Source organism: Oncorhynchus tshawytscha, linkage group LG19, assembly GCF_018296145.1.
Source record: "Oncorhynchus tshawytscha isolate Ot180627B linkage group LG19, Otsh_v2.0, whole genome shotgun sequence".
NCBI lineage: Eukaryota > Metazoa > Chordata > Actinopteri > Salmoniformes > Salmonidae > Oncorhynchus > Oncorhynchus tshawytscha.
The window spans coordinates 54,713,598-54,736,719 of NC_056447.1; the positions used below are offsets into that span (position 1 = coordinate 54,713,598).

Genomic DNA, 23,122 nt, shown 5'->3' on the forward strand with positions numbered 1-23,122 from the left:
CTGCACTCTGACCGCTGGAAGCGCTGCATCATCTGCCTCTGACCGCTGGATGCCTGCCGGTATCATCATCTGACCGCTGGCGGCATCATCTCATCTGACCGCCTCCTCTGGCATCAACCGCTGGTTGCCTGGCATCATCTGACCGCTGACCGCTATCATCTGCCCTAGCATCATCTGCATCTGCTGCTGGACTGCCTGCCATCATCTGCATCTGACCGCTGGCGCCATGGCATCATCTGCGCTCTGACCGCTGGATGCGCCATCAGCATCATCTGCCGCTGGTTTGACTGTGCCATAGCATCATCTGCATCTGACCGCTCGCTGCATCATCATCTGCCGCTGCATGGCATCATCTGCATCTGACCGCTGGACGCCGCTGGCATCATCTGCGCATCTGACCGCTGGACGCGCATGGCATCATCTAATCTGACCGCTGGTTACATGGCATCATCAGATCTGACCGCTGTCTCCTTATCGACCGCCAGTGCATCTGCACTCTGACCGCCGGATACATGTCTAACCGCTGGACTCCTAACCACTGGGCTGCCTTGCATCCCTGCACTCGTATCTGACCACTGGATCTGCCTCTCCTCCTCGCTGGGCTGCCTGCCTCTCTAGCCACTGCCGCCTGCTCTCTAGCCACTGGGCTGCCTCTCCTGCCTGCCCTCTGCACTCTGGCCACTGGGCTGCCTCTCTCTAACCACTAGGACTGCCTGCCTCTAACCACTCTGGCCGCTGGACTACATATCTGCCTCTGACCGCCTGGACTGCGCCATCATCTGCCTCTGGCCGCCGGTTGCCTTAGCATCGGCCGCCATCTGCCTTATCCTGACCGCTGGACTGCATGGCATCATGGCATCTGACCGCTGGATGCCATGACCGCCCATGCATCTGACCGCCGGAGCATATTGCCATCTGCATCTGACCGCTGGAGGATGCATCATCTCATCCGACCGCTGGACTGCCTGCAGCATCTGCATCTGAAACCGCTGGACTACCTGCCTCTAGCATCATCTGGACTCTGACCGCTGGACATAGACTCATCTGCCTCTCTGACCGCTGGACTGCCTAGCATGCCTCTGCGCTCTGGCCGCTGGACTGCATGCCATCTCTGCGCATCTGACCGCTGGACCGCTGCCGCATGTCTGACCGCTGGACATGGCATCTCTGCTATCTGACCGCTGGACAACGCATGGCATCATCTGACCGCCGGATGCGCCAGCATCATCTGCGCTCTGACCGCTGGAACCTCTAGGCTGACCGCTGCCTGCCTCCTCTGCACTCTAACCACTAGGCTACCTGCCTCCTCCGCCTCTAACCACTAGGCTACCTGCCTCCTCACACTCTGACCACTGGACTACCTGCCTCCTCACACATCTAACCGCTGGTCTACCTGCCTCATCTACACTCTGACCGCTGGATGCCTTGCATCATCTGCATCTGACCGCTGGTTCTGCGTAGCATCATCTGCATCTGACCGCTGGAGCATCATCTCTATATCATCTGACCGCTGGGGTTTCTATCTGACCGCTGGACATGGCATCATCATCTGACCGCTGGACTATGGCATCATCTGCGCTCTGACCGCTGGACGCGCGGCATCATCTGCATCTGACCGCTGGACGCGCCATGGCATCATCTGCATCTGACCGCTGGATAGCATCATCTGCGCTCTGACCGCTGGACCGCTGGATCTGACCGCTGGGCATCATCTGCGCTCTGACCGCTGGGCGCCAGCATCATCTGCGCTCTGACCGCTGGATGCCCTGCCACTCTGCATCATCTGACCGCTGGACTACCAGCCACCTCTGCATCATCTGACCGCTGGATGCCTGATCATCTGCGCTCTGACCGCTGGACTGCCAGCATCATCTCTGCTCTGACCGCTGGGCTACCTGCCACCTCTCATCTGGCATCTGACCGCTGGCGCCCATGGCATCATCTGCATCTGACCGCTGGATGCGCCATCATCTCATCTGACCGCTGGAACATGGCATCATCTGCATCTGACCGCTGGACGCGCAGCATCATCTGCGCATCTGACCGCTGGACGCGTGGCATCATCGACATCATCTGACCGCTGGTTCATAGCCAGCATCATCTGCATCTGACCGCTGGCGCATAGCATCATCTGACCGCTGGACTGCCCAGCATCATCTGCATCTGACCGCTGGATCATGCATCATCATCTACATCTGACCGCTGGACTACCAGCCATCTCTCTGACCGCTCACTAGCATCATCTGCGCTGGCTCATCTACAGCATCATCTGACCGCTGGATGCCTGCCTCCTCGCACTCTGACCGCTGGGCACCTGCCTCATCTGCGCTCTGACCGCTGGCGCCCGCCTCCTCATCTGCCTCAACCACTGACCGCTCTCTAACCATGCATCATCTGATCTAACCGCTCTGCATCTGCTAACCATCTGACCGCTGGGCTGCCCATGGTATCTGCATCTGACCGCTGGACGCGCCAGCATCATCTGCGCTCTGACCGCTGGACCGCTGGCTGCCGCCGCATCATCTGCCTCTGACCGCTGGATGCCCTGTCATCTGACCGCTGGGCTACGCATCATCTGCGCTCTGACCGCTGGGCTGGCATCATCTGCATCTGACCGCTGGTCAGCATCATCTGCGCTCCTGACCGCTGGACCATGGGCATGCATCTGCGCTCTGACCGCTGGGCTGGTATCTGCGCTCTCTGACCGCTGGACGCGCCAGCATCATCATGCGCATCTGACCGCTGGACGCTGGATCATCTGCATCTGACCGCTGGATCTGCCTGACCGCATCTCATCTGACCGCTGGACTGCATCATCTGCATCTGACCGCTGGACGCGCTGGCATCATCTGCATCTGACCGCTGGACTGCTGCATGCATCTGCATCTGACCGCTGGACGCATGCGCATCTGCATCTGACCGCTGGATGCATGCAGCATCTGCATCTGACCGCTGGATCGCCAGCATCATCTGCATCTGACCGCTGGATTTGCATGCAGCATCTGCATCTGACCGCTGGACTGCGCTAGCATCATCTGCATCTGACCGCTGGACTGCCCGCATCATCTGCGCTCTGACCGCTGGACGCGTAGCATCATCTGCATCTGACCGCTGGACATGCGCATCATCTGCATCTGACCGCTGGACTGCCCTAGCATCATCTGCATCTGACCGCTGGATCGCTGGCATCATCTGCGCATCTGACCGCTGGATCGCCATGGCATCATCTGCATCTGACCGCTGGATGCGCATGCATCTGCATCTGACCGCTGGATGCATGCATCTGCATCTGACCGCTGGACGCGCTAGCATCATTCTGCGTCTGACCGCTGGATAGACTTATTTATCTCCATCTGACCGCTGAACATGGTTATCTCTCTGACCGCTGATCTGCTTAGCATCATCTCCACTCCTGACCGCTGGACATGGCATCATCTCACTCTGACCGCTGGTTCTTATGCGCATCATCTGCTCTGACCGCTGGACTGCCTGCCATCATCTGTGTCTGACCGCTGAACGCGCCAGCATCTCTGCACTCTGACCGCTGGTCTGCCTGCGCCTCCACACTCCTGACCGCTGGGCTACCTGCCACCTCTGCACTCTGACCGCTGGACTGCCTGCGCGTTATCTCTGCATCTGACCGCTGGAACGCTGCCATCATCTGCAGGTATCATCTGACCGCTGGTCTGCCATTATCCTCTGCATTCTGGCCGCTGGACTGACCGCTCCATCTGCTTTCTGACCTCTGGCTACCTGCCGCACTCCTAACCACTAAGGCTCTGCTTTTCCTACACTCTAACCACTAAGGCTGCCTGCGCGTATCTGCACTCTAACCGCTGGTTTGCATGGCATCATCTGCATCTGACCGCTGGATGCCTGCGCATCATCTGCATCTGACCGCTGGATGCATGGCATCATCTGCGCTCTGACCGCTGGACTGCCATGGCATCATCTGCATCTGACCGCTGGACTGCATGGCATCATCTGCATCTGACCGCTGGACGCATGCGCATCATCTGCATCTGACCGCTGGATCGCATGCGCATCTGCATCTGACCGCTGGACGCATGCAGCATCTGCATCTGACCGCTGGATGCGCATGCATCATCTGCGCTCTGACCGCTGGATCGCGCATAGCATCTGCATCTGACCGCTGGATTTGCCTGGCATCATCTGCGCATCTGACCGCTGGACTGCCCTGGCATCATCTGCATCTGACCGCTGGACGCATGGCATCATCTGCATCTGACCGCTGGATCGCGCTAGCATCATCTGCGCTCTGACCGCTGGATCGCATGCATCATCTGCATCTGACCGCTGGATGCGCTGCATCATCTGCGATCTGAGCCTGGACTGCCTGCCGCATCATCTGCGCTCTGACCGCTGGACGCCATGTGACCCTGCGCTCTGACCGCCTCAGTCTGCGACCATCATCTGCGCTCTGACCGCTGGTTTCTTATGGCATCATCTGCGCTCTGACCGCTGGTTTCCGCCTTATCATCTGCGCTCCTGACCGCTGAACGCGCAGCGCTCATCTGCGATCTGACCGCTGGACGCATGGCATCTCATCTGCATCTGACCGCTGGACGTATCAGCATCCTCTGCACTCTAACCACTGGGCTGCCTGCCTCCTCTGCACTCCTAACCACTGGGCTGCCTGCCCTACCTCTAACCACTAGGCTGCCTGCCAGCCCTGCACTCTAACCACTAGTCTGCCTTCTCCTCTGCACTCCTAACCGCTGGGCTGCGCTCCTCTGCACTCTAACCGCTGGGCTGCCTTAGCATCTCTGCATCTGACCATGGTTTGTCGCATCACATCTGCATCTGACCGCTGGACTGCCTAGCATCATCTGCATCTGACCGCTGGATCGCCCTGGCATCATCTGCATCTGACCGCTGGACTGCCTGCGTCATCTGCATCTGACCGCTGGATCGCATGGCATCATCTGCATCTGACCGCTGGACTGCGCGCATCATCTGCGCTCTGACCGCTGGACTGCCTGGCATCATCTGCATCTGACCGCTGGATGCGCTGCATCATCTGCATCTGACCGCTGGACGCATGGCATCATCTGCATCTGACCGCTGGACGTCGCATCATCTGCATCTGACCGCTGGATTTGCCCTAGCATCATCTGCACTCTGACCGCTGGACTGCCTGCATCATCTGCACTCTGACCGCTGGATCGCCCTAGCATCATCTGCACTCTGACCGCTGGACGCATGGCATCATCTGCATCTGACCGCTGGACTGCCCTAGCATCATCTGCGCTCTGACCGCTGGACGCATGGCATCATCTGCACTCTGACCGCTGGATCGCGCCCATCTCCTCTGACCGCTGGACTGCCGCATCATCTGCACTCTGACCGCTGGATCTGCCTAGCATCATCTGCACTCTGACCGCTGGCTGCCATGGCATCTCATCTGCGCTCTGACCGCTGGGCTGCCTGGCATCATCTGCATCTCTGACCGCTGGGCTACCGCCAGCATCATCTGCACTCTAACCGCTGTCTGCCGTAGCCGCATCTGCGCATCTGACCGCTGGACATGGCATCATCTGTTATCTGACCGCTGGATGTATCATCTTGAAAATCATCTGACCGCTGGATATGGCATCATCTGCATCTGACCGCTGGATGCATGGCATCATCTGCGCTCTCGCCAGCTGGTTCGCATGGCATCATCTGACCGCGCATCATATCTGACCGCTGGACATGGCATCATCTCTCTGCCGCTGGCATCCGCTGACATCTGACCGCTGGACGCGAATCATTATCTGACCGCTGGTTCGCCTGGCATCATCGCTCTGACCGCTGGATCTGCGGCAGCATCATCTGCATCTGACCGCTGGACGCGCCAGCCATCATCTGCTATCTGACCGCTGGAACATAGCATCATCTGCATCTGACCGCTGGACGCTTATGGCATCATCTGCATCTGACCGCTGGATGCGTAGCATCATCTGCGCTCTGACCGCTGGTTTGCCGCATAGCATCATCTGCGCTCTGACCGCTGGACGCGCCGCATCATCTGCTGACCGCTGGACCGCATCATCTGGCTCTGACCGCTGGACGCATGGCATCATCTGCCTCTGACCGCTGGACGCATAGCATCATCTGCCTCTGACCGCTGGATCGTATAGCATCATCTGCGCTCTGACCGCTGGACTGCAGCATCATCTGCATCTGACCGCTGGATGCCGGCATCATCTGCGCTCTGACCGCTGGACAACATGCATCATCTGCACTCTGACCGCTGGTTTTCTGCCTCATCTGCACTCGACCACTAGGCTGCCAGCCTCTGCCCCTCTAACCACTGGGATGCCTGCTCCTCACTCTAACATAGGCTGTCTGCCTCACTCTGCACTCTAACCTGGGCTGCCTACCACCATCTGCACTCCTGACCGCTGGACGTCGCGCATCGCGTTGCGCTCTGACCGCTGGACGATCTTGGCATCATCTGCGCTCTGACCGCTGGACGCATGGCATCATCTGCATCTGACCGCTGGATTTCGCATGGCATCATCTGCATCTGACCGCTGGACGCATGGCATCATCTGCATCTGACCGCTGGATGCGCATGGCATCATCTGCATCTGACCGCTGGACTGCGCTAGCATCATCTGCGCATCTGACCGCTGGATCGCATAGCATCATCTGCATCTGACCGCTGGACTGCATGGCATCATCTGCGCATCTGACCGCTGGACGCATGGCATCATCTGCATCTGACCGCTGGATGCCTGCGCGTATCTGCATCTGACCGCTGGACGCATCATCATCTGACGACTGGTTGCCCGTCATCTGCATCTGACCGCTGGACTGCGCCATCTCACGCTCCTGACCGCTGGACAGCCATGTGGCATCCTCCGCTCCTGACCGCTGGACGCCGCGCTCATCTCCATCTCTGACCGCTGGATGCCTGCGTCATCTGCACATCTGACCGCTGGACGCCGCCAAGCATCATCATCTCCTGACCGCTGGACGCGCCATCATCCATCTGACCGCTGGTTTGCATGGCATCATCTGCCACTCTGGGCGCTGGACTTGCGCGGCATCATCTGCTCCTGACCGCTGGACTGCCTGTGGCCTCACATCTGACCGCTGGATGCCTGCTTGGCCCTCCACTCTAACCGCCTAGACTCCTGCTGCCCTCATCTAACCATAGTTTACCTGTCGCCCCCACTCTAACCACTAGGCTACCTGCAGCCCATCCACTCAACCACTAGGCTACCTGCCTCCTCAGACCGCTGACCACTAGGCTACCTGCTGCCTCTAACCATGGGCTACCTGCCTCACTCCACTCTAACCACTTTCGGAAGCCGCCATCTGCCACATCTGAAGCCGCCGGTTTGTCTTATCTGACCGCCCCTCCATCCTGACCGCCGGATTTGCCAGCATCTGACCGCCCGCTCTGACCGCTGAACGCCTGCATCCCTCCGCTGGACCGCTGCGCTCCGGCCGCCCGGACTCTTATCTGACCGCGGATACTGCCTGCGCTCCTGACTCCGCGGACTCTGACCGCCTCTACAACCACGCCCACTGCCTCTAACCATGGGGCTACCTGCCGTCTAACCTCTCTAACCATGCCTCTAACCTGACTACCTCCTCTAACCACTGGGCTGCCTGCCTCCCCTCCACTCTCCACTGGACTGCCTGCCTCCCCCTCCACTCTAACCACTGGGCTGCCTGCGCTCACTTATCACTCAACCACTGGACTACCTGCCTCTCTGAACCACTGGGCTGCCTTGCCAGCCCCTCCACTCCTGACCACTGGACTACCTGCCAGCGACTACCTGCCAACCCTCCACTCTAACCACTAGAGTACCTGCCGCCCCTCCACTCTAACCACTAGACTACCTGCCTAACCACCCCTCCACTCTAACCACTAGACTAACCCTGCCAACCCTCCACTCTAACCACTAGAGTAACCTGACTACCGCCACCCCTCCACTCTAACCACTAGACTAACCTGCCTGCCCCTCCACTCTAACCACTAGACTACCTGCCACCCCTCCACTCTAACCACTAGACTACCTGCCGCCCCTCCCGCTAACCACTAGGCTACCTGCCGCCCCTCCACTCTAACCACTAGACTACCTGCCAACCCTCCACTCTAACCACTAGACTACCTGCCGCCCCTCCACTCTAACCACTAGGCTACCTGCCGCCCCTCCACTCTAACCACTAGACTACCTGCCAACCCTCCACTCTAACCACTAGACTACCTGCCGCCCCTCCACTCTAACCACTAGACTACCTGCCGCCCCTCCGCTCTAACCACTAGACTACCTGCCAACCCTCCACTCTAACCACTAGACTACCTGCCGCCCCTCCACTCTAACCACTAGTCTACCTGCTGCTTTACTGTAAAGACCTTGTGATGTAATTGTTTGCCGTGTCAATGTGATCCTCATCAAAATAACATGCTGTGTATCCTAACGTGTAAATGCCTACGATTCATGGTTACAGAGTGGCACAGCGGTCTAAAGGCCCTGCATCTCCGTGCAAGAGGCGTCACTACAGTCCCTGGTTCAAATCCAGGCTGTATCACATCCGGCTGTGATTGGGAGTCCCATAGGGCGGCGCACAATTGGCCCAGCGTCGTGCCGGGTGTAGGCCGTCATTGTAAATAAGAATTTGTTCTTAACTGACTTTGTTAAATTAAGGTTAAATAAACATGAATTGAATCAATGCTATCAGCTACAGAATTGAAGCTAGAAGCTCCAGTATTATACAGTTGCCACTGGGATGAAGCAAATATTAAAAGACTTGAGAGGTTTCTTACACTAAAACAGACTAAAGATTTACAGGGGATAATGCTGCAACGGTTTACATCTCAAATGGAAGCCTATTCCCTAAATAGTGCTCTACTTTTGTCTTGGGTCTATGGGGATCTGGTCTAAAGTAGTGCACTCTAAAGGGAGAAGGGTGCCAATGTGGGACAAGACCCAAAGCTTTTCCTTCGCTGGTTGATTTAATGGTTTGAAACAGCCGGCTGCTCCAAGATTCCTGCTCTTTCGGAGTCGGTCTCCTAGCAATGTGCTCGCACAAAAACAGTGTCTCTCTAGATCACTCTCGCTCCCTCCTCCATCCCCTCCTCTCTTCTCCCTCCTCCACCCCTTCCTTTCTCTCCCTCCCTCCTCCCCCCCTCCTCCCTCCTTTCTCATTTCCCTCCCTCCTCTCCCCTCCCTCCTCTCCTCCCCCCTCCTTTCTCATTTCTCTTCCCTCCTCCACCCCTCCTCTCTCCTCCACCCCCTCCTCCCTCCTCCACCCTCTCCTCTCTTCTCCCTCCTCCACCCCCCTCCTCTCTCCTCCCTCCTCCACCCTCTCCCTCTCTTCTCCCTCCTCCACCCCCTCCTCTCTCCTCCCTCCACCCTCCACCCCCTCCTCCCTCCCTCTCCTCCCTCCCCTCCACCCCTCCTCCCTCCTCCACCCTCTCCTCTCTTCTCCTCCACCCCTCCTCCACCCCCTCCTCTCTCCTCCCTCTTCCACCCTCTCCTCTCTTCTCCCTCCTCCACCCCCTCCTCTCTCCTCCCTCCTCCACCCTCTCCTCTCTCCTCCCTCCTCCACCCTCTCCTCTCTCCTCCCTCCTCCACCCTCTCCTCTCTCCTCCACCCCCTCCTCTCTCCTCCCTCCTCCACCCTCTCCTCTCTCCTCCCTCTTCCACCCCCTCCTCTCTCCTCCCTCCTCCACCCTCTCCTCTCCCTCCTCCCCTCCCTCCCTTCCTCCACCCTCATCTCTCCTCTTTCCTCCCCTCCCCTTGTCCCTCTCCCTCCTCCCTCTCTCCTTCACGCCCTCATCTTTCCTCTTTCCTCCACCCCTCCTCCCTCTCTCTCTCTCTCTCCCTCCTTCACGCCCTCATCTCTCCTCTTTCCTCCACCCCCTTGTCCCTCTCTCTCTCTCTCTCCTTCACGCCCTCATCTCTCCTCTCTCCTCCACCCCCTCTTCACTCTCTCTCTGCCCCATTTCTCTTCTTCCCTCAGAGCCAAATCAGAGCCAAATATATTTTCCTGTTTCTACTCCTCCACTCCTCCCTCCGAGCATAATGTGTAATGGCGTGGATCTTAGTTCATAGTGCACCCCCTCCTCCACCCCCTCCTCTCTCCTCCCTCCTCCACCTCCCTCTCTTCTCTTCTCCCTCCTCCACCCCCTCCCCTCTCCCTCCTCCACCCCCTCCTCTCTTCTCCCTCCTACACCCCCTCCTCTCTCCTCCACCCCTCTTCTCTTCTCCCTCCTCCACCCCCTCCTCCCCCTCTACCCCTCCTCTCTCCTCCCTCCTCCACCCCCTCCTCTTTTCTCCCTCCTCTTTTCTCCTTCCTCTCTTCTCCCTCCTCTCCTCCCTCTTCCACCCCCTCCTCTCTCCTCCCTCTTCCACCCCTCCTCCCTCCTCCACTCCTCTCTCCTCTCTCCACCCCTCCCTCTTCCACCCCCTCCACCCCTCCTCTCTCCTCCCCTCCTCCTCTCTCCCTCTTCCACCCCCTCTCTCTTCTCCCTCCTCCACCCCTCCTCTCTCCTCCCTCTTCCAACCCCTCCTCCCCCCCTCCACCCCCTCCTCTCTCCTCCCTCCTCAAGCGGGGCAAAAGACTATATACAGGGTATTACGGTACAGAGTCAATGTGGAGGCTATATACAGGGGTACCGGTACAGAGTCAATGTGGAGGCTAATATACAGGGTATTACGGTACAGAGTCAATGTGGAGGCTATATACAGGGTATTACGGTACAGAGTCAATGTGGAGGCTATATACAGGGGTACCGGTACAGAGTCAATGTGGAGGCTATATACAGGGGGTACTGGTACAGAGTCAATGTGGAGGCTATATACAGGGGTACCGGTACAGAGTCAATGTGGAGGCTATATACAGGGGTACCGGTACAGAGTCAATGTGGAGGCTATATACAGGGGGTACCGGTACAGAGTCAATGTGGAGGCTATATACAGGGAGGTACCGGTACAGAATCAATGTGGAGACTATATACAGGGGTACCGGTACAGAGTCAATGTGGAGGCTATATACAGGGGGTACCGGTACAGAGTCAATGTGGAGGCTATATACAGGGAGGTACCGGTACAGAGTCAATGTGCGGGGGCACCGGTTAGTCGAGGTAATTGAGGTAATATGGACATGTACGGAAGAGTTAAAGTGACTATGCATAGATTATAAACAGAGAGTAGCAGCAGCATAAAACAGGGGTCTGTGTAGCCATTTGATTAACTGTTCAGGAGTCTTATGGCTTGGGGGGTAGAAGCTGTTAAGGAGCCTTTTGGACTTGGAGACTTGGAGCTCCGGTACCGCTTGCCGTGGGGTAGCAGAGAGAACAGTCTTATGTCTTGGGGGTAGAAGCTGTTAAGAAGCCTTTTGGACCTAGACGTGGCTCTCAGATACTGCTTGCCATGCGGTAGCAGAGAGAACAGTCTATGACTAGAGTGTCTGGAGTCTTTGACAATTTTTAGGGCCTTCCTCTGACACCGCCTGGTGTAGAGGTCCTTGATGGCAGGAAGCTTGGCCCCAGTGATGTACTGGGCCGTACGCACTACCCTCAGGAGTGCCTTGCGGTCGGAGGTCGAGCAGTTGCCATACCAGGCAGTGATGCAACCAGGATGCTCTCGATGGTGCAGCTGTAGAACCTTTTGAGGATCTGAGGACCCGTGCCAAATATTTTTAGTTTGCTGAGGGGAAATAGGCTTTGTCATGCTCTCTTCACGACTGTCCTGTTCAACATCACAAGTGACAACCCTTTACATGTCCTCGATTCTTTCCAAGGCCCACATCATCAACATGTATTGTGCTGTGATCTGTTGTAGATTCTACAATCCACAAATGTAGACAATATGAAACGTTGAAAGAATAACCTTAAATCTCCTTTCCCTTTTGTCACTGTTGGACAACCTTCCTATTTTCTTCCTCTTTTCCCAGGTTAATAATGTAGACTTTGCTAATATAATCCGAGAAGAGGCGGTGCTGTTCCTCCTTGACCTCCCTAAAGGTGAAGAGGTCACCATCCTGGCCCAGAAGAAGAAGGATGGTGAGTGCAGGAGGACGAGAGGAAACTGGATGGTTCACAGACTGAGGACTGGTCCCTTTCACTCCATCCCTCCCAGGGTTTTTCAAACGTCTCCTCGGAGATCCCCAGACGGTCCATGTATTTGAACTATTCCACAGCTAGCTTACCTGATTCAACTGGTCAACTAATCATCAAGCCGATGACTACTTGAATCAGGTGAGGAGCTAGTTCAGGGCTAGCTATTAAAAAAAAATATATATATATTTTTATGTCTGGGAATCCCTGAGGAGAGGTTTGAAAAACACTGTTATATATCAATATTTGCAGATCTGAAGGTTCCGATAGGTACAATCAGTTTATCTGAAGGTTCCGATAGGTACAATCAGTTGATCTGAAGGTTCCGATGGGTACAATCAGTTTAGTGGTGAAGCTTCCACCATACAGATCTGCAATCATCAAATAATAAATAATTAGGGCCAAGGTAATGGTGGTGAAGCAAATTGGGACCAGTTGAACTTCCATCATCTGAGATTTATCTCTATTGCTTTGCTCTGCTCTCCTTTCTGTCTGTCTCTGACTCTGTCAATTCAATTCAATTCAATTCAATTCAATTCAAGGGCTTTATTGGCATCATGTGTTAACATTGCCAAAGCAAGTGAGGTAGACAACATACAAAGTGAATATATAAAGTGAAAAACAACAAAAATTAACAGTAAACATTACACATACAGACGTTTCAAAACAGTAAAGACATTACAAATGTCATATTATATATATATACAGTGTTTAACAATGTACAAATGGCTAAAGGACACAAGATAAAATAAATAAGCATAAATATGGGTTGTATTTACAATGGTGTTTGTTCTTCACTGGTTGCCCTTTTCTCGTGGCAACAGGTCACAAATCTTGCTGCTGTGATGGCACACTGTGGAATTTCACCCAGTAGATATGGGAGTTTTTCAAAATTGGATTTGTTTTCAAATTCTTTGTGGATCTGTGTAATCTGAGGGAAATATGTCTCTCTAATATGGTCATACATTGGGCAGGAGGTTAGGAAGTGCAGCTCAGTTTCCACCTCATTTTGTGGGCAGTGAGCACATAGCCTGTCTTCTCTTGAGAGCCATGTCTGCCTGCCTTTCTCAATAGCAAGGCTATGCTCACTGAGTCTGTACATAGTCAAGGCTTTCCTTAATTTTGGGTCAGTCACAGTGGTCAGGTATTCTGCCGCTGTGTACTCTCTGTGTAGGGCCAAATAGCATTCTAGTTTGCTCTGTTTTTTTGTTAATTCTTTCCAATGTGTTAAGTAGTTATCTTTTTGTTTTCTCATAATTTGGTTGGGTCTAATTGTGCTGCTGTCCTGGGGCTCTGAGTGTGTGTTTGTCTGAACAGAGCCCCAGGACCAGCTCTAGGGGACTCTTCTCCAGGTTCATCTCTCTGTAGGTGATGGCTTTGTTATGGAAGGTTTGTGAATCGCTTCCTTTTAGGTGGTTGTAGAATTTAACAGCTCTTTTCTGGATTTTGATAATTAGTGTATCGGCCTAATTCTGCTCTGCATGCATTATTTGGTGTTCTACGTTGTACACGGAGGATATTTTTGCAGAATTCTGCGTGCAGAGTCTCAATTTGGTGTTTGTCCCATTTTGTGAAGTCTTGGTTGGTGAGCGGACCCCAGACCTCACAACCATAAAGGGCAATGGGCTCTATGACTGATTCAAGTATTTTTAGCCAGATCCTAATTGGTATGTTGAAATTTATGTTTCTTTTGATGGCATAGAATGCCCTTCTTGCCTTGTCTCTCAGATCGTTCACAGCTTTGTGGAAGTTACCTGTGGTGCTGATGTTTAGGCCAAGGTATGTATAGTTTTTGTGTGCTCTAGGGCAACAGTGTCTAGATGGAATTTGTATTTGTGGTCCTGGTGACTGGACCTTTTTACACCATTATTTTGGTCTTACTGAGATTTACTGTCAGGGCCCAGGTCTGACAGAATCTGTGCATAAGATCTAGGTCTGTAGGCCCTCCTTGGTTGGTGATAGAAGCACCAGATCATCAGCAAACAGCAGACATTTGACTTCGGATTCTAGCAGGGGGAGGCCGGGTGCTGCAGACTTTTCTAGTGCCCTCGCCAATTCGTTGATATATATGTTGAAGAGGGTGGGGCTTAAGCTGCATCCCTGTCTAACGACCCTGTGTGAAGAAATGTGTGTGTTTTTGCCAATTTTAACCGCACACTTGTTGTTTGTGTACATGGATTTTATAATGTCGTATGTTTTACCCCCAACACCACTTTCCATCAGTTTGTGTAGCAGACCCTCATGCCAGATTGAGTCGAAGGCTTTTTGAAATCAACAAAGCATGAGAAGACTTTGCCTTTGTTTTGGTTTGTTTGATTGTCAATTAGGGTGTGCAGGGTGAATACATGGTCTGTTGTACGGTAATTTGGTAAAAAGCCAATTTGACATTTGCTCAGTACATTGTTTTCATTGAGGAAATGTACGAGTCTGCTGTTAATAATAATGCAGAGGATTTTCCCAAGGTTACTGTTGACACATATTCCACGGCAGTTATTGGGGTCAAATTTGTCTCCACTTTTGTGGATTGGGGTGATCAGTCCTTGGTTCCAAATATTGGGGAAGATGCCAGAGCTAAGTATGATGTTAAAGAGTTTTAGTATAGCCAATTGGAATTTGTTGTCTGTATATTTGATCATTTCATTGAGGATACCATCAACACCACAGGCCTTTTTGGGTTGGAGGGTTTTTATTTTGTCCTGTAACTCGTTCAAGGTAATTGGAGAATCCAGTGGGTTCTGGTAGTCTTTAATAGTTGATTCTAAGATCTGTATTTGATCATGTATATGTTTTTGCTCTTTATTCTTTGTTATAGAGCCAAAGAGATTGGAGAAGTGGTTTACCCATACATCTCCATTTTGGATAGATAATTCTTCGTGTTGTTGTTTGTTTAGTGTTTTCCAATTTTCCCAGAAGTGGTTAGAGTCTATGGATTCTTCAATTGCATTGAGCTGATTTCTGACATGCTGTTCCTTCTTTTTCCGTAGTGTATTTCTGTATTGTTTTAGTGATTCACCATAGTGAAGGCGTAGACTCAGGTTTTCCGGGTCTCTGACTCTAACTCTGTCTGATTCTGTCTCTGTCTCTGACTCTGTCTCTGTCTGATTCTGTCTCTAACTCTGACTCTGTCTCTAACTCTGTCTCTGACTCTGACTCTGTCTCTGTCTGATTCTGTCTCTCTCTTAACTCTCTGTCTCTAACTCTTGTCTCTGTCTCTGACTCTAACTCGGTCTCTCTCTTAACTCTGTCTCTGTCTCTCTCTTAACTCTGTCTCAACTCTCTGTCTTTCTCTTAACTCTCTCTCTCTTAACTCTCTCTCATAACTCTGTCTCTCTCTTAACTCTCTGTCTCTAACTCTTGTCTCTGTCTCTGACTCTAACTCGGTCTCTCTCTTAACTCTGTCTCTGTCTCTCTCTTAACTCTGTCTCAACTCTCTGTCTTTCTCTTAACTCTCTCTCTCTTAACTCTCTCTCATAACTCTGTCTCTCTCTTAACTCTGTCTTTCAACTCTCTGTCTCTCAACTCTCTGTCTCCAACTCTGATACTCAAACTCAGTCTGTGTTCTGGTCCAGTGTACCGGCGGATTGTGGAGTCTGATGTGGGCGACTCGTTCTACATCCGGACCCACTTTGAGTATGAGAAGGAGTCTCCGTACGGCCTGAGCTTCAACAAGGGAGAGGTGTTCAGAGTGGTGGACACCCTGTACAACGGCAAGCTGGGCTCCTGGCTGGCCATCCGCATAGGGAAAAACCATCAGGAAGTGGAGAGAGGCATCATACCTAACAAGAACAGGTGATGATGACACTATTTCTGTCTTCTCTTTCAGTCCATTTTGGCTCCTCTCTGGGTGTTTTATCAGCAAGCCATAATGAGGTTGAGTTTTCACAGAAATCAGTTTTGTTTATCTGAAAACAGAATGTGTTCTGTATAACTAACCTGGTTTTTAGACAATCATGTAAATGTGTTAAAATAATAGGGGAAGATTCACACGGGTCACAAGTCATCAGAACAACATTAACGTCACGTTGTCCTCTCGTAGCTTTAACCACATTTGTTATGATTATCATTGCCATGTAAGTGCCTCTGTGTTGGCAGTATTGACGTTAGCCGTGCCAAGTTTACTGGACAGTGTCACAGACACGTGAAAGCCCTCTACAGAGGTGTCTCTACCAAGAACTCTGTCTGTCCCTCTCATTCTCTTGTTCTGAATAGAAAAACAACTCCAGCACACCGGTGATTTTGATTCCCCAAAAATGCATATTTCATGCATAACCCTAACCCTCCACAACCCGGACGACGCTGGGCCAAACCCTCCCCTAACCCGGACGACGCTGGGCCAAACCCTCCCCTAACCCGGACGACGCTGGGCCAAACCCTCCCCTAACCCGGACGACGCTGGGCCAATTGTACGCCGCCCCATGGACCTCCCGGTCACGGCCGACTACGACAGAGCCTGGACTGCCTTAAACCACTGCACCACTCGGGCGACCTAATCTCATTCTCTTTTACAGAGAAAAACATAATAACAAACTTCTCTCCACTCTGGGCGTGAAATACACCCTCCCCAAGACAGCAGGGTTAGGGTTCGTTATCGAGTTAGTTATCAAGTTAGTTAGTTATCCAACTCCCTCTCCTCTATCTGTCTCCAGAGCGGAGCAGCTGTCCAGCGTGCAGTACAGCCTCCCCAAGACAGCTGGGGGCGACAGGGCAGACTTCTGGAGGTTCAGGGGCCTGAGGAGCTCCAAGAGGAACCTGAGGAAGAGCAGAGAGGACCTGTCGGCCCAGCCTGTCCAGTCCAAGTTCCCCGCATACGAGAGGGTGGTGCTTAGAGAAGGTGAGGATGACTTGCCTTGTAATAACACATTATAAATTCTTATCTGTGCTAAAAAACATAAAGCCTCCTCCCTAAGCCCCTCCTCCCTCAGCTCCTCCTCCCTAGCCCCTCCTCCCTCAGCCTATCCTCCCTCAGCTTCTCCTCCCTAGCCCCTCCCTCTCTCTAGCCCCTCCTCTCTAGCCCCTCCTCTCTCTAGCCCCTCCTCCATAGCTCCTTCTCCCTCAGCCCCTCCTCTCTAGCCCTTCCTCCCTCAGCCCCTCCTCCCTCAGCCCCTTCTCCCACAGCCCCTCCTCTCTAGCCCCTTCTCCCTCAGCCCCTCCTCTTCAGCCCCTCCTCCCTCAGCCCCTCCACCCTAGCTCCTTCTCCCTCAGCCCTCCTTTCTAGCCCTTCCTCTCTAGCCCCTCCTGCCTAGCCCCCCTCCTCAGCCCCTCAGCCCCTCCTCCCTCAGCCCCTCCTCCCTCAGCCCCTCCTCCCTCAGCCCCTTCTCCCTCAGCCCCCTCCCTAGCCCCCCCTCAGCCCCCCCAGCCCCCACTCCCTCAGCCCTCCTCTCTAGCCCCTCCTCCCTAACCCCTCCTTCCTAGGCCCTCCTCCCTCAGCCCTCCTCTCTAGCCCCTCCTCCTTAACCCCTCCTTCCTAGGCCCTCCTCCCACAGCCCTCCTTTCTAGCCCCTCCTCCCTCAGCCCTCCTCTCTAGCTACTCTTGTAAATCGTAATCGGTCTCTAATAGTGGTGAGCTTTCATAACGTAGCTCCAACTATAAATATTGTCTTTCAATTGATAAAGGGGAGAAAAAGACCCCTGGGGTGGGTTGTAAACACTACGGTTTGCTGCTACACAATCCTGACCCAAATATTCTGCTTTTACTAACTGTTACGCTGTTTTTAAATGAAACAATTGTTATTGCTTTTAGAATGTGTCTTTTCTTTAGTTGTGTAGTTTTAGTTATAAATTTGTGTTAAAGTTCTATGTCCATTAGCGTTCTGTATTTTGACATGTTTCCAACGTTTTGTGTGGAAACCAGGACGAGTATCTGTGGCGTCTTCCACAGCTAACGAAGAGCCCAATAAAAATAATCCTCCCACTCAGTCTAATGTAGTTTTTATGGCCTTCTGTTGGGGGTGTTTGTCCAGCTGGTTTCCTGAGGCCTGTGGTGATATTTGGACCCATCGCTGACGTGGCACGAGAGAAACTCTCCCGAGAGGAGCCCGATCTGTTCGAGCTCGCAAGTGAGTAACAGAAGTGTATCGAAATGATGTGATAGTTTTCTAGAATTCCATTTAAAAGACAAGTTAATTATAGAACGATTAAAAGAACCACGCGATGAAACTATTTCTTTCCCCTTGTGTTTCAGAGAGTGAACCTAGAGACGCAGGGACAGACCAGCGGAGTTCGGGAATCATCCGTCTCCACACCATCAAACAGATCATTGACAGAGTGAGTTTTCTCTCTTTTTAACACGTACAGTCACTCATTTCAATAGGACTCATTTTGATTTGAGGAATTTTTTAAATTTATTTTTTCACAATTATTGTGGAATGACGTTCTCTTTTGACATGTCTGGTGATGCAGAATTTGCTTTTTCCAAATGTTGTCTTTGTTGTCCATTTTCTATTCCACTCATGGTGAAAAGAGAACAGGATTCACTGGAGAATCACTGACTGTGTTGAGGCCCTCTGCCCCAGTAGGAGGAATCACTGACTGTGTTGAGGCCCTCTACTCCAGTAGGAGGAATCACTGACTGTGTTGAGGACCTCTGCTCCAGTAGAAGGAATCACTGACTGTGTTGAGGCCCTCTACTCCAGTAGGAGGAATCACTGACTGTGTTGAGGCCCTCTGCCCCAGTAGGAGGAATCACTGACTGTGTTGAGGCCCTCTACTCCAGTAGGAGGAATCACTGACTGTGTTGAGGCCCTCTGCCCCAGTAGGAGATACACTGACTGTGTTGAGGCCCTCTGCCCCAGTAGGAGGAATCACTGACTGTGTTGAGGCCCTCTACTCCAGTAGGAGGAATCACTGACTGTGTTGAGGCCCTCTGCCCCAGTAGGAGGAATCACTGACTGTGTTGAGGCCCTCTGCCCCAGTAGGAGGAATCACTGACTGTGTTGAGGCCCTCTGCCCCAGTAGGAGGAATCACTGACTGTGTTGAGGCCCTCTGCCCCAGTAGGAGATACACTGACTGTGTTGAGGCCCTCTGCCCCAGTAGGAGATACACTGACTGTGTTGAGGCCCTCTGCCCCAGTAGGAGATACACTGACTGTGTTGAGGCCCTCTGCCCCAGTAGAAGGAATCACTGACTGTGTTGAGGCCCTCTACTCCAGTAGGAGGAATCACTGACTGTGTTGAGGCCCTCTGCCCCAGTAGAAGGAATCACTGACTGTGTTGAGGCCCTCTACTCCAGTAGGAGGAATCACTGACTGTGTTGAGGCCCTCTGCCCCAGTAGAAGGAATCACTGACTGTGTTGAGGCCCTCTACTCCAGTAGGAGGAATCACTGACTGTGTTGAGGCCCTCTGCCCCAGTAGGAGATACACTGACTGTGTTGAGGCCCTCTGCCCCAGTAGGAGGAATCACTGACTGTGTTGAGGCCATCTGCCCCAGTAGGAGGAATCACTGACTGTGTTGAGGCCCTCTGCCCCAGTAGAAGGAATCACTGACTGTGTTGAGGCCCTCTACTCCAGTAGGAGATACACTGACTGTGTTGAGGACCTCTACTCCAGTAGGAGAAATCACTGACTGTGTTGAGGCCCTCTACTCCAGTAGGAGGAATCACTGACTGTGTTGAGGCCCTCTGCCCCAGTAGGAGATACACTGACTGTGTTGAGGCCCTCTGCCCCAGTAGAAGGAATCACTGACTGTGTTGAGGCCCTCTACTCCAGTAGGAGATACACTGACTGTGTTGAGGCCCTCTACTCCAGTAGGAGTAATCACTGACTGTGTTGAGGCCCTCTACTCCAGTAGGAGGAATCACTGACTGTGTTGAGGCCCTCTGCCCCAGTAGGAGGAATCACTGACTGTGTTGAGGCCCTCTGCCCCAGTAGGAGTAATCACTGACTGTGTTGAGGCCCTCTGCCCCAGTAAGAGGAATCACTGACTGTGTTGAGGCCCTTTACTCCAGTAGGAGGAATCACTGACTGTGTTGAGGCCCTCTGCCCCAGTAGGAGGAATCACTGACTGTGTTGAGGCCCTCTACTCCAGTAGGAGGAATCACTGACTGTGTTGAGGCCCTCTGCCCCAGTAGGAGGAATCACTGACTGTGTTGAGGCCCTCTGCCCCAGTAGGAGGAATCACTGACTGTGTTGAGGCCCTCTACTCCAGTAGGAGGAATCACTGACTGTGTTGAGGCCCTCTGCCCCAGTAGGAGATACACTGAGGCCCTCTGCCCCAGTAGGAGGAATCACTGACTGTGTTGAGGCCCTCTACTCCAGTAGGAGGAATCACTGACTGTGTTGAGGCCCTCTGCCCCAGTAGGAGGAATCACTGACTGTGTTGAGGCCCTCTGCCCCAGTAGGAGGAATCACTGACTGTGTTGAGGCCCTCTGCCCCAGTAGGAGGAATCACTGACTGTGTTGAGGCCCTCTGCCCCAGTAGGAGATACACTGACTGTGTTGAGGCCCTCTGCCCCAGTAGGAGATACACTGACTGTGTTGAGGCCCTCTGCTGCCCCAGTAGGAGATACACTGACTGTGTTGAGGCCCTCTGCCCCAGTAGAAGGAATCACTGACTGTGTTGAGGCCCTCTGCCCCAGTAGAAGGAATCACTGACTGTGTTGAGGCCCTCTACTCCAGTAGGAGGAATCACTGACTGTGTTGAGGCCCTCTGCCCCAGTAGAAGGAATCACTGACTGTGTTGAGGCCCTCTACTCCAGTAGGAGGAATCACTGACTGTGTTGAGGCCCTCTGCCCCAGTAGAAGGAATCACTGACTGTGTTGAGGCCCTCTACTCCAGTAGGAGGAATCACTGACTGTGTTGAGGCCCTCTGCCCCAGTAGGAGATACACTGACTGTGTTGAGGCCCTCTGCCCCAGTAGAAGGAATCACTGACTGTGTTGAGGCCCTCTACTCCAGTAGGAGGAATCACTGACTGTGTTGAGGCCCTCTGCTCCAGTAAGAGGAATCACTGACTGTGTTGAGGCCCTCTGCCCCAGTAGGAGGAATCACTGACTGTGTTGAGGCCATCTGCCCCAGTAGGAGGAATCACTGACTGTGTTGAGGCCCTCTGCCCCAGTAGAAGGAATCACTGACTGTGTTGAGGCCCTCTACTCCAGTAGGAGATACACTGACTGTGTTGAGGACCTCTACTCCAGTAGGAGAAATCACTGACTGTGTTGAGGCCCTCTACTCCAGTAGGAGGAATCACTGACTGTGTTGAGGCCCTCTGCCCCAGTAGGAGATACACTGACTGTGTTGAGGCCCTCTGCCCCAGTAGAAGGAATCACTGACTGTGTTGAGGCCCTCTACTCCAGTAGGAGATACACTGACTGTGTTGAGGCCCTCTGCTCCAGTAGGAGTAATCACTGACTGTGTTGAGGCCCTCTACTCCAGTAGGAGGAATCACTGACTGTGTTGAGGCCCTCTGCCCCAGTAGGAGGAATCACTGACTGTGTTGAGGCCCTCTGCCCCAGTAGGAGTAATCACTGACTGTGTTGAGGCCCGCTGCCCCAGTAAGAGGAATCACTGACTGTGTTGAGGCCCTTTACTCCAGTAGGAGGAATCACTGACTGTGTTGAGGCCCTCTGCCCCAGTAGGAGGAATCACTGACTGTGTTGAGGCCCTCTACTCCAGTAGGAGGAATCACTGACTGTGTTGAGGCCCTCTGCCCCAGTAGGAGGAATCACTGACTGTGTTGAGGCCCTCTGCCCCAGTAGGAGGAATCACTGACTGTGTTGAGGCCCTCTGCCCCAGTAGAAGGAATCACTGACTGTGTTGAGGCCCTCTACTCCAGTAGGAGATACACTGACTGTGTTGAGGACCTCTACTCCAGTAGGAGGAATCACTGACTGTGTTGAGGCCCTCTGCCCCAGTAAGAGGAATCACTGACTGTGTTGAGGCCCTCTGCCCCAGTAGGAGGAATCACTGACTGTGTTGAGGCCCTCTGCCCCAGTAGGAGGAATCACTGACTGTGTTGAGGCCCTCTGCCCCAGTTAGAGGAATCACTGACTGTGTTGAGGCCCTCTGCCCCAGTAAGAGAAATCACTGACTGTGTTGAGGCCCTCTGCCCCAGTAGAAGGAATCACTGACTGTGTTGAGGCCCTCTACTCCAGTAGGAGGAATCACTGACTGTGTTGAGGCCCTCTACTCCAGTAGGAGGAATCACGGACTGTGTTGAGGCCCTCTGCCCCAGTAGGAGGAATCACTGACTGTGTTGAGGCCCTCTACTCCAGTAGGAGGAATCACTGACTGTGTTGAGGCCCTCTGCCCCAGTAGAAAGAATAGATTATGTAAGTGATGTTTTTCTGGTATATAGGACAAACATGCAGTGCTGGACATCACCCCCAACGCAGTAGACCGTCTGAACTACGCCCAGTGGTACCCCATCGTAGTGTTCTTGAACCCAGACAACAAACAGGGGGTCAAGAACATGAGAACCAGGCTCTGTTCCGAGTCCAGGAAGTCCGCCCGGAAACTCTACGAGAGGGCCCTGAAATTAAGGAAGAACAACCACCATCTCTTCACCAGTGAGTAGAGAGGGGGAAGATGGAAGGGAGAGATGGGCAGAGAGGAGGTGGGGGAGAGAGGGTGGGAGGAGAGTAGAGAGAGCCCTGAAATTAAGGAAGAACAACCATCCCCTTTTCACCAGTGAGTAAAGGGAAGGGCATTTGTTATGTCACGTTTCTGACAATATTATGACAGTATCAAATTAAGTGTTTCCAAAACAACACGGGTCCGAGAATGTATCCCTGAGGAACTCCACAAAATATCTTGGCCCTATTAGATACCCGGCTGTTTACATACACAAACTGCTCTCTATCATAAACCTCAGTATTCAACCATTTGAGTCCCTCAGGGATCCATTCTTTGACCCTTGAGTTGAATTGTTAACATGCTATTATCATGCTAACTAGTAGCATAATGCTAACTAGTACCATCATGTAACTAGTAGCATGTTAAAAGGGATAGTGGGATATTTTGGCTGCATTATGGCAACATGCTATTATCATGCTAACTAGTAGCATCATGCTTACTAGTAGCATCATGCTTACTAGTAGCATC

General features: G+C 53.0%; 1 protein-coding gene across 1 annotated transcript in view; it reads left to right on the forward strand.

Annotated features, from left to right (window-relative positions):
* LOC112227452 (tight junction protein ZO-1-like) overlaps positions 1–23,122 on the forward strand; it is an 80,813-nt gene that overhangs the window by 34,821 nt on the left and 22,870 nt on the right. Inside the window, exons 3-8 of the mRNA XM_042301908.1 lie at positions 11,922–12,030; positions 15,654–15,873; positions 16,731–16,915; positions 18,045–18,140; positions 18,266–18,348; positions 22,377–22,587. Coding sequence (XP_042157842.1) covers positions 11,922–12,030; positions 15,654–15,873; positions 16,731–16,915; positions 18,045–18,140; positions 18,266–18,348; positions 22,377–22,587 — 904 coding nt within the window. The remainder of the gene's footprint in view (positions 1–11,921; positions 12,031–15,653; positions 15,874–16,730; positions 16,916–18,044; positions 18,141–18,265; positions 18,349–22,376; positions 22,588–23,122) is intronic.